General features: G+C 40.4%; 1 protein-coding gene across 1 annotated transcript; it reads left to right on the top strand.

Moving 5' to 3' along the window:
- Positions 1-1,383: 1,383 nt before the first annotated feature.
- nr2f2 (nuclear receptor subfamily 2, group F, member 2) lies at positions 1,384-8,456 on the top strand. The gene is made up of 3 exons (XM_080842470.1): positions 1,384-2,304; positions 3,349-3,876; positions 5,977-8,456. The coding sequence occupies exons 1-3, from the start codon at positions 1,851-1,853 to the stop codon at positions 6,249-6,251; spliced, it is 1,257 nt and encodes a 418-aa protein (XP_080698596.1). The 5' UTR covers positions 1,384-1,850; the 3' UTR covers positions 6,252-8,456.
- The last annotated feature ends 3,288 nt before the right edge of the window (positions 8,457-11,744 follow it).

Raw genomic sequence — 11,744 nt, forward strand, 5'->3', positions numbered from 1 at the left:
GTGTGGATGTCCAGTCTTGATAGTAGGCTTCTAAAAAAGCAGTTGCTGACAAATTGTGGAGATAGCGCAAGACCTTCAAATAAATCTATACAAGGAGCAATAGCTAAATTATTTCCTATGTTTTGACTCACAGCGGGCATAATAGCTTGGCACGCTCAGATGTTCACGAAAGTACATATATAACTATTTAAATGTCATGTGGGTATCAGTTTTCCTAATCAGTAGTTGTGTCTGTCATTGTGTGTGCATAAAACAATGAAACAGGCCTAGTACACATTAAACAATATAATACTGAATTCAGGAGTCATTCTGATTTAAAATATGTCATACAGACCTCGTCGTAAAGGCTGCGTTGAGTGATATGCAATATGTGATGTCCTTTTTGGCCATATTAGTACAAAATGAAATATATTGATTAACAGCACTCATCACACTGAATCTCGTCATTCGTGATTTACCTTTATCCAAGAATGTATTCATTACATAGCCTAGAGCGAGATCTGTTTGACTATTTGTATCCAGCTAGTAGTGTGGAGTTTAAGTGTCTTTCCTAGTGGTGCAAAACTCTCGGTAAACATTTTCACTACTTCGTGGCAATATTTTCCCTTCACAGTAGTCTGATATCATAAGTTCTGTGTCTCATGTGCGTGTTAATGACAGACACTGTTGGGGATGTGTGTTAATTTTCAGTCCATTTTATTGACACATTGCTCTGGAGATTGTCAATGTGATACTCGGTCGTATAGGCACAATTATTTATAAAAGTGAATGATGCATAGACCAACCGTTCAAAAATACCTTTCAGGCTGTTCTAATATTTTACATTTCATTTGTGGAAAAATTGTAGGATTGATAAGGATTTTCCCCAGAAAAAATTAACTACACTCCCTTTAGGACCGCACGGTATCTCGACCTCCATTCCTCGCTTTGGCAAAGCACCAAGTAGCACAAGTGCCGACTAGCCAATGGGGTTCAGGGGGAGGTCCATGAGCTCTGACCAGTCAAACACAGTCACTTTCCATATATGGCAACTCATCTCCATGGTAACGTGTTCTAAGTTGCAGCAGTCGTGTCAAAGTTCACTATATAGAGAGCTCAGTGAGCTGATCAGAGAGAAAGCATTCTGCCAGCCCAGCGCCTGCAAATCGCAATCACTTCCTAACCTCCCCCTTTTTAACATATTTGATCACTTTGATTCTCTGTTCATCTTCTCCTTATTTTACGCGCATGAAGGAGGTTCTATAGGTTGTGCTCTTTTTGTTTTATTATCACTCTTGCTTGCCGGAGAGCTGACTTCATATTTGACTCAAGCACGGGCTTCAGCTGCGCGCTGCTGCAAGCGCAACCTCAATTGAAGAAAAGGAAGAAGCTGCAATAATTTTGCCAGTTGTTGGTTTTCTTCAAGACTCACGCTGGAACTTAGTGTCGCTCGCTCTCTGCATACGCCAGCTGTGCGATTTTGTGCTTCGCCTCACCGCGTTTCTCGAAGTCTCTGGTCTGTTTCTTTAACATAGCATTTTGTCAGCGCAATTATTTTTCCTTTTTCCTTCATGGGTTTCCTGGATGGATGAGTGCAAGCGCCCCTGGACTTGGCCTTCAAAAGCAAGGCTGTTATTCGGCTCGTCTTCGCATCAGTTTTGACCATATGTTCGGCAACGTTCTGAAAACAAAGAAATAGGCTGCACTGTCATTTTTGCGCAAGTTTCTAAGGACAATCCGACTTCACATTGCCGACAGTGAATAATTCATTTTCGCCCATACCGAAAAATATCGTGAGACATTCTTCAGAGGCGCATCATCACGAAACCAAAAACGGAAGACAAAAAGTTTTTTAACGTTGACTGATAGATATGGCAATGGTAGTGTGGAGAGGCTCCCAGGACGATGTGGCTGACACCCAGGGCACTCTCTCGCAAGGCCAAGGAGGACTATCTCTTCCGAACACTCAACCAGGCCAGTTGAATCTAACGGCCTCTCAGATTGCCCCTCCGACCCCTCACACACCCGTTCAAGGACCTCCGAACAACACGGCGCAATCTACGCCGACTAACCAGACGCAAAGTCAACCGGAGAAGCAACAACCACAGCACATAGAATGCGTGGTTTGCGGGGACAAATCGAGCGGTAAACACTATGGCCAGTTCACTTGCGAGGGGTGCAAAAGCTTCTTTAAACGGAGCGTACGGAGGAACCTCACTTACACTTGCCGTGCCAACAGGACTTGTCCCATTGACCAGCACCATCGCAATCAGTGTCAGTACTGCCGCCTCAAAAAATGCCTGAAAGTTGGCATGAGACGGGAAGGTATTCGGATTTTATATTTCCTTTTGAAGTCTTGTGTCTGTGTATTATGCATTGAATGAATAATATATGCTATCGTCCCCCATCTTCTCCCGACTCCTCTTCCTCAGGCTGCCCGACCGGAGCATGCGAAGGAACCGCCTTTATTAATGCTCTAGACGGAGCGTAGATATCGCCTACCCCCGCTGTATCTCTCGACTTAAGTGTTTTATCAGTCAGCCATACGTGTACACGTTAAAATACAGACGTTTTATTGCAAAAGGTTGTATTGATTGTTATTAAAACTGTATGCATATGGATTTGAATAGTAGCCTACAAATGCAGATATGCCGAGCTTTTAATGGCGAGGGGAGTGTGAGGATACGGCGTGTTAGATACACACACACACGGTCTCGACATCGACTGTATCTAGCCCTCCGCTCTCAGCCAGAGTCGAACGAAGATATTGTAACATGTATATAGACGTTGGGGTTTTTTATTGAATCATACTCATACAATAATCCGCAAATATAGTTATTTGAAGTATATGCCCGACTGAATAGCTAGCTAAGTAGGTTAAGGGTTAGCATCAAAGGACTGCCTTTCTTTGTGCATGTATTCAATAAGCTCATGTTGCCATACCACGTAATGTTGTAGCCTACACACATTTGAAAGAGGACTAACACTTATATCCATTTCCGATAATTCTGTATTATAGATGATACAACGACCCTTTCCCGTGCAGTCACTTTGTTAACATGGTAACATTGTCACATGTTCAATTGTTGGATTGTTTCGCGCACCACTAGACTGTTTTGTAATTATTAAAGGGATCTCTCCCTATGAGCCACCGACAATATTATTTCTGTTGTCGTGTTAATGTGTGTTAGTCTATCACTATACAAACTCAAATCAGGAAACAAAACAAGTGTGGCATTGACTACATGGTAGGTTAGTCTGATGTGCAAAAAACGGTCAACAGTGTCATGAAATGTTCTGGGATTAGCTCATACTGTATTTTCCTTAGAATTCGAGTTTAAATATATGCAGTTTCTCTTTTTACCGCAGCTGTGCAAAGGGGACGGATGCCACCCACACAGCCTCACCATGGTCAGTTCGCCTTGACAAATGGGGACCCTCTGCACTGCCATTCCTACTTATCCGGATATATCTCTCTTCTGCTGCGAGCGGAACCCTACCCAACGTCCCGGTATGGTAGTCAGTGCATGCAACCCAACAACATCATGGGCATCGAGAACATTTGTGAATTGGCGGCCAGGATGCTCTTCAGCGCGGTGGAGTGGGCCAGGAATATCCCTTTCTTCCCAGACCTTCAGATTACAGACCAGGTTGCCCTTCTGAGGTTGACCTGGAGTGAGTTGTTTGTGCTCAATGCTGCGCAGTGCTCCATGCCGCTCCATGTGGCTCCACTTCTGGCGGCGGCTGGCCTTCACGCCTCTCCTATGTCTGCGGACAGAGTGGTCGCCTTCATGGACCACATTAGGATCTTCCAAGAACAAGTGGAAAAGCTTAAAGCTTTACACGTTGACTCTGCTGAATACAGTTGCTTAAAGGCCATCGTGTTATTCACCACGGGTAAGTTTGAAATTACTGCGGAAATCTCGTACCAAATTACCTCTTAAAACTCATATTTTATCGATGTCTGCCAGGTATTTTTCACAGAGGTCACAAAACACAACTTAAATGTATTTCCATTTTGGGAAAAAAGGTTAAGTTAGGTCTATCGTAGGCTTTAGTCTAAGTTTCAGCTTCTATGAAGTTGCACCAGTCTAGTAATCATTTATTCAAAGTCAGGAAGACATCTAAACAAATAAACAATAGAAAATAATTAAATTAAATTGTTTTATGTTAAAAGAATCCAATCCAACCCGAATTCTATTGCGGTATTCAGTACTCGCAAGTGTGTGTGTAATTCAGACATTGTAATTGTAAAATTAATAGATTGTTCCTATTAGTGCAGGTGAACGGAATTGGCTGTGCAGTTCACACAACTTTGGTTCATTACAGTATAGCTTAAAATGCACAACACACAACAGAAATTGTTCAAATTGATTAAAAAAATCATGCCAAGTAATAAATTAACCTGAATATTACATTTAAAATAATAACGTGGTCGTGCTAAACGATGTGTTGTTTGTATACAATCAGTTACTTGTATTCATGTGGAATGACAGATATAAATGATGTCACGCTTGGAGGGGGAGGGGAGACGCATAGGAGGAAGGGAAGAGAGGCCTAATGTTCCATTTACACACATTTCCGCGCAACTTTCCGACTATTTCCTCTCAGGTGGTCTCAGTACTAGACTATTTTATCATTTGTATTTCTTTCAAATTAATGTAGATCTCTTAACTACCATAGTAGCCGATTTGTGTGTGTAGAAGCAGGAGATTCATTCCAAGTGGAGGGGCTCACAGTTCTTCCTTGTTATGTTAGGGTGATCTAGGGATTCAAGACATTTTCTGGACTTGTTCCAGAACTGGGTCGTGACCCAAGCTTCCTTTCTTTATTTTTATATTGCAGACTTGCAGTGGAAAATAACCTGCTTTTCAAATACAACACTTTACAACCTAAGCAACGCTACAAGTATGGTTGGATCCCTATTTCCCTCAACAAAAATGCTAAATGCTTACCCGCAGTAGGCGATACATCGAAGCATACTGAATATGTCACTGCATGTGAACCATTACTGACATACACATGAAATCATATGAAAACATGTATTTATGACTTATTATGATCGGGTCACAGCACTGTCAAAACAACACTGCTGCCTTCGAAGTAACCCCTTGTATTTATTTTTAAGGAGTTTGTTAATCCGAAATTAGCGTGCCTGATGTGTCTCTTAATCAAAGAACAATGCATAGCTTTTGTGCTACATGGCTGCGACGGCCATATTTACTGTAGTGTTTGCCATGGCGCAACTGAACGCAGTCTGCCCCTCGAAGGGGGTTGCCCTTCGGGTTGTAGTCGTTCTTAAAGCGAAATCAAAAAGCAGTACAGAGGTCAGGTCAGACCTCTCTCTCTCACACACACACACACACACACACACACACACACACACACACACACACACACACACACACACACACAGTATACGTGGTGCATTGTGCATGAAGTGGTACACAATATACTTTTCTGTCAACACCTTTTGCCGATGAAGCAATCGTTTGTCTTCATTAACTGTTTATTATGTGATTTTGGATAAATATTTTGTTGTTGTTTGCGTGTTAACAATGAATGTTTCCCAACCCACCAAAATGGTTCATTTGACCACACAGTGTAATAATTAGTGCAACACACGCAGCTTAAAATGTTACACCCAGTAAAATATGAATACATTTTTACGCGTCGAGGATGAAGGCCTAATAATTGACCCGCTTTATATGAATAATTTGACCATAGCGTAAGAGGTCCCTATTATGTTTGTAAAAAAAAACCCGCATAGTGCTCTATTTAACCATGATGTGGCTTAATTGAGATGAAAAAAAAAGAAACATGACATAGGCTACAATAATCAAGCTTTCAATATTGATGCATATATCCCCCAGTGCTTGAATTGCAATGACAAGATTACTCCAGAGTTTGGTGTTTTTGATTGCATTGTGATTAATGTGTATGTGATGTAGGTACATACGTTTGAAATGCTAAACATTTGTTCTCCTTCTCTTCCAGATGCTTGCGGCCTGTCAGATGTGGCGCATGTAGAAAGTTTGCAAGAGAAGTCTCAGTGTGCCCTGGAGGAGTACGTTCGGAGCCAGTACCCCAACCAGCCAACTCGATTTGGGAAGTTACTACTTCGCTTGCCTTCGCTGCGCACAGTCTCTTCTTCGGTCATAGAGCAATTATTTTTCGTCCGATTGGTAGGTAAAACCCCCATTGAAACCCTCATCAGGGATATGTTGCTTTCGGGGAGCAGTTTTAACTGGCCTTACATGTCCATTCAGTAAGCAGAAGGAATGATCAAAGGGGCTGAGACTACACTAGTTAGCGCTTCTTTTGTAGAAGGAAACGGCTGTTACACGAGTTTACTCTCAAGAAGAAAGACATTTTCATAAATGACTGTGAATTTTAGAAATGAGACATTCTGCGAACTTTCAAAAATCCAGACAAAAGCTCCAGTGTCATTCTGAACAACTTGTTCCCTTCCTTTTTTTGGTATAAAAAATGAAAAAAAGGAAAAAAAAGAGAAGAAAAGAATAAAAAGGAAACACAAATGAGTTGGATTTTGATAATCCTTTGGGAAAACGCAACTCGAAAGTGCATTTAAAACATGAATTTGGAAAAATTTAGCGGAAAAGAAAGGGTTTTCTCTTTTCCAAACAACTATATTGTCCTGTGTCCATGTATCTATAGCTGTTTTGTACTTTTCTTTTCTTTCTCCTTTATGGTTCCAAACCGGCCTATGTGATTCTGTAGTATGCAGTTGTTTTATTCTCTAATTACCATGACTTCCTATGAAACAGTTAAGTAATGTAAAAACGTTCTTCAAGAATTAAAACGTAATCCACAGCAATATAGGAGAAAAGGTTATGCTTAATGCTGCAAGCGCACTTACTCGTTTGATGGTCCACAATTAAGACTGGCAGGGTTTTTTGAAATTGGGATTCAGGTTAACTTTCTGATCCACCAAATGAATATGTTCTCTTTCTAATTGAGACGGTTGTCTTAATGCAGCTGGGTGTACCTGTTCATATCATTGTCGTGGTTCTTGGACACCCGAAACACATAGCCTACCGCCTGAAACTTTAATGAGACCTGGATTTTTACAGCAGTCGCCCAACAGTCGTCCGACAGTTTTACGCTGCAGACAACTGGTCGATCCAAAAGTATTACTGTAATCTACCTTGGTGACCAATCATAATAGAACAAATTATTCTACCAACTGTCGATCCATCAAGGCCATTATGGTAGCAGCACTGTTGCATACTTTGGCCTTACACGTTAATGTCAGATTACACCTGCTAATATCAGGCTTGAGACATGTAGAACCGATATGACTACACATCATCGAAACAAATGACTATTTAGGATTAAGACAAACAGGACGAAGGTCAAGGGTCATCACGTCTATACATTCTGAGTCTGGAATATTTTGAAGAACAGTATTATTACAACGTCCCTGAAATGTTCCCCTCTACACTTAAAGCATTAAAGTGCCTGTCAAGCGCAAAAACGACTCATTTGTTATTGAGAGATATTTAAGTAGAGACAACATCGGGAACACGGTTAGGGTGGTAAAGTCAGTCTTAAGATTGTGTATTTCACTTGAAACACAACAATTAGAAGCAGTATTGTTGTAAATATAGGTCAATTCATTTCAGTTTTCTTTATACAAAGTATATGTGATTAAGAAAAAACTGTGGTTGCCATTTTTTTTCGGTAATACAAATGTCTTCAAATTGAGTGGCAGAATTAGCTAGTAGCACTGAAAGTTCTGTTTGTAATGTATATACATATTACGACAAAATGTTTTTTTTTTCTTTTTTTTCATTTAGACTGTGAATGCATGGCCACAGGTCGCTAACCTATTTTACCTTTGATATATATAAATGTAAATGTTTTTGACTGTATAGATATAATCTGTGCATTCAGTACATTAGCCCTTGTATTTAAAAGAAGAAACAAAATCGTTCAATAATAGGCTAAGACTTAACAGGGTGAGCTGGTTTGGAGAGGGGTAGCTATTTTGATTTAGTGTTCTGCTCCTTTTTGGTATGTAACAGATGCCTTGTGTGTGCGTGCGTGCGTGCGTGCGTGTGTGTGTGTGTTTGTGTGTGTGTGTGTGTGTGTGTGTGTGTGTGTGTGTGTGTGTGTGTGTGTGTGTGTGTGTGTGTGTCGCGTGCGTGCGTGCGTGAGCTTGCAATTTCGTACTTGTTTTGAGGCTTTTCTTCAACACACAAGACACCATGTTGTGGTTGGATAAAAAGGGATCATATTGTGTAGTTGATTGAACAGTTATCCTGGGCTGTTCACATGCCACATATGGACCAGAGAATGATACATGATTGTAATTATGAACAGTTTAAACTGACCCACGTTTTTATAAAAATATATAAAATATATTACTGCAGGGTATTGATAACGTATAGATACTTTTTTTTATTATTATTATGATTATTAATTGCAAGTGATATTCGTGAGTGTGTGTGGAAGTTTATAGTTGAAACAATTCTTGTTTGTTTGTGTTAGCTTATTGTAAACAAGCATTCTGCTGTACATTTGTTCTTGGTATTAAATTATAATTTATGAATTTGAAATCAAAAAGTATTCCCTGTTTTCTCATTTATCATCTGTCATGTGCATATCCTTTTGAACGGGAACTGCCTGCATACTGGTGTTTTGTTGTGTAATTGAATAAGAGTGTAAGAGAGAGAGAGAGAGAGAGAGAGAGAGATGGCTCGTGTGTGTGTGTGTGTGTGTGTGTGTGTGTGTGTGTGTGTGTGTGTGTGTGTGTGTGTGTGTGTGTGTGTGTGTGTGTGTGTGTGTGTGTGTGTGTGTGTCTGTCTGTCAAAGGGAGAGTGCGAGAGCGAGAGAGAGATAGATTTTCCCGTCAGCGGTGGGGACATGGTATGAAGTTTGGTGCGGTACATCAACTTACATTAAACATTGTAGGCTATGTGTTCCGTGAGAGAAATTAATGTTTTGTGTTGGAAACTCATGCAACGGTATTGCAACGCAGGAGCTGATTAAACAGTATCTACTCTCTCTCTTCTCCAAACAATCAAATTACTTCAAAATCCTGCGTAGTTAGAGCGTGGTAACTGAGCTATTTGGATATCGGATTACTATTGAAAGTGTAGAACCGTCACTTTGCCTATAGTCTGCTGTGCAGGTAGCGACACGACTGAATTGGAATCGCAATGAAACGCTACACTGGACACTATAATACATGACAAAGTGAATGCTAGAATTCCCTTGTTTCCAGTGCGAAACAGGAAATGAAAAGGACCGTTCCCTTTGTTCTGCAGCTACAGCCCTCTGTTTAATTCAGGCACCAAAGTGCTGTTTTATATGTTGAATTTCGTGTTGTCTGTAATGGGAGATCAAGCGTGTGAAACCGTGCCTTAAAGCGCGCCTCTAACTTGGTGTCCTATTAGTTGAGTCAATATGGCGTCTTGCAATCCAACGCAAGCTACGGCTCCCCGGAGCAAAGCGGTGGTTCGTAATAGAAACCACATTGCTGAAGAAAGAGACCCCTCTGTTGAGACTCTGAACCTTCTATAAAACTATTCACGAAAGGAACTAGCAGTATTGTCTCAAGAAAAAAAATGTAAGAATGAAGGAACCGGTGTTTTATTGAGAAGCAGTGTTTCAATCTTAACTGTTTTCTGTTGGTTGGATAGAAACTAAATCAGAATGGTTCTCATTTGATCTAGTTTTACCCTTTATCATTTTCAATGACACTAATTTTGAGGATTCTTAGCCTTTTGCTAATTTTACATTTCAACATATATGTGTATTATCTTACACCTCACTTAACCTATGGGCAGTTGTAATTCAGTAGGCCTATCTGTAATTGCCATGTCTACCATTTGAAAGATGAATTACGATGATTGTTTATGGTTGTAGTTGTTGTTGCAGGCTAGCCTACAAGTAAACTAGTAGGCTAAGACTGATAGTATTGTTTTAGACGGGGAAAGGGTAGATGCCACTGAGATATTTATCATTGTTGTGAATCCCATATCCCTGACTTTACTGTATCACTTACAGTTCAGAGGCGTCCAGTTATGCTTCTGTCTAATTAATAGTGAAAGTCATCAGAATCTAATTATATAGTCATTTAAAGGTGTTTGTGTTTGTCATTTTTGCTCTGTCTAGATGATGTCTGCGATGATATATGGCTACTAAGTCAATGAAGGCTAAATTTCTCTCTGCTGATATAGAATAGTGAGGATAGAATTATGATCGTACACAAAGCTCTGCACAACAGTGCAATTCACAGTGCTATGACAATGTGTGTTAGCAAGGGGATGTATTGAGTGTTGGCCTATTATTGCATTGTGTTCACGATAAGGAAGGCCTAGATACGACATGTGTTTAGCTTATAAACTATCGCATACGTTCAATATTTGGTCCAAAAATCGACAAAAGGGGAAACGTAATCGCTTTTACTTCTCTATCTAGAAGCTATGCTTTGTTAAACCTGCTGGAGTAAGTTAGTAGTAATTTGGATCACGGCTTCACCGGCTTGATTTTAGTTGACAGAGCGTGTGTTGAGGCTGAACTCTATAATTTGCACTTCTGTTCTTTTATTAGCGTTGGACAACGAACTAATGAGGTCTCCTTCAGCAGAATGCCACTTTTATTTATTTCTTGTAAAAAAAAAACAACAACTTGGGATATGGCTGAGCACCATAAACTAATCAGCCATGCATTGATTATACAGAAATATTTCAAATGTGCGTCTTGGCTACTGTAGGCAACTATTTAATGTAAAGACATGAATTAAAGCATCACTCTTCGTGGGGTTGAGAATTTACGTAGGCTAGATTAAAAAAAGTCCTACATGTGTGGAAGTTTTTAATAAGCAAACGTGTGTTGGTGGTTTTGCTGCATTAACTGCATCATTATTAACTGCAGTTTTTGTAGTTCATGATCATGACTAGAGCTATATGCGGTCGAGGGTTTTCATGAGGAATCTCTATTACTGTTTACTGATGGTATAGGCTGGGCTATATGAGGAGGTTGGCTACGAAGACGCCAGAGTCATTGAGTGAATCACGTGCTCGCAATATGCTGTGGTTTCTCAGAATATCAAAAATAAACGTCTTCACACCTACCTATCATTGGTGGTGGGACTCGAAGGACCACAGCATAGACCTACAAATTTGAGGCCTAGGCCATCACACGTTAGGCTATCCCTCAGATAAGCAGATGAGCCGGATCATAAGCAACTGGTTTCCATAGCGACCCACTAAGAGAGCAGATAATGGACCGTTTTTTTAAAAGAGGGGGATATGGAAAGTTTTGTATGGTGTGTTTAAACTGCAGCCATACCATATTTCAGAATGCTCAAAATCTGAAGGCATGCTTAACCATTCCTTAACCTGACCCGACCGCGCAATGGGGTCAGCTGAAGTGCCAGTGGCATGACGTGGTTACTTTGCCTGTCCTTTCCTTTAAATAACTGCCGCACAGTCTCGATTGCACTGTCAAATTAAACATTTTATAGACCTTAACTTCCCCTTGTTCGTCTATGAACGACCATGCAAACAAAGGACCTGTCTATAGACCTGATATTAACTGAAAACTGGATATAATAGCATAATACTACTACTAGTAGAAGACTACTACTCCTAATAGCCTACTACTACTAATAATAATAAGTCGTAGCCTAATAGGTTACTAATACAGCCTTCAATACCGCTCTCCATCTGCATAATTTGCTTTGTGTCCCGAGCGATCCCTTTTTGTGTGTGTGTTCTCCGCCCACAAAATCA

Source organism: Sprattus sprattus (assembly GCF_963457725.1).
Source record: "Sprattus sprattus genome assembly, chromosome: 7".
NCBI classification, from domain to species: Eukaryota; Metazoa; Chordata; class Actinopteri; order Clupeiformes; family Clupeidae; genus Sprattus; species Sprattus sprattus.

What these genes read in the sequence shown, in the direction of transcription:
- nr2f2 (XM_080842470.1), top strand. Translation starts at nt 1,851, where the DNA reads ATGGCAATGGTAGTGTGGAGAGGCTCCCAGGACGATGTGGCTGACACC. An exon ending in AGTTGGCATGAGACGGGAAG is followed by an intron (nt 2,305 to 3,348) that starts GTATTCGGATTT and finishes TTTTTACCGCAG; the next exon opens with CTGTGCAAAGGGGACGGATG. An exon ending in CATCGTGTTATTCACCACGG is followed by an intron (nt 3,877 to 5,976) that starts GTAAGTTTGAAA and finishes CTTCTCTTCCAG; the next exon opens with ATGCTTGCGGCCTGTCAGAT.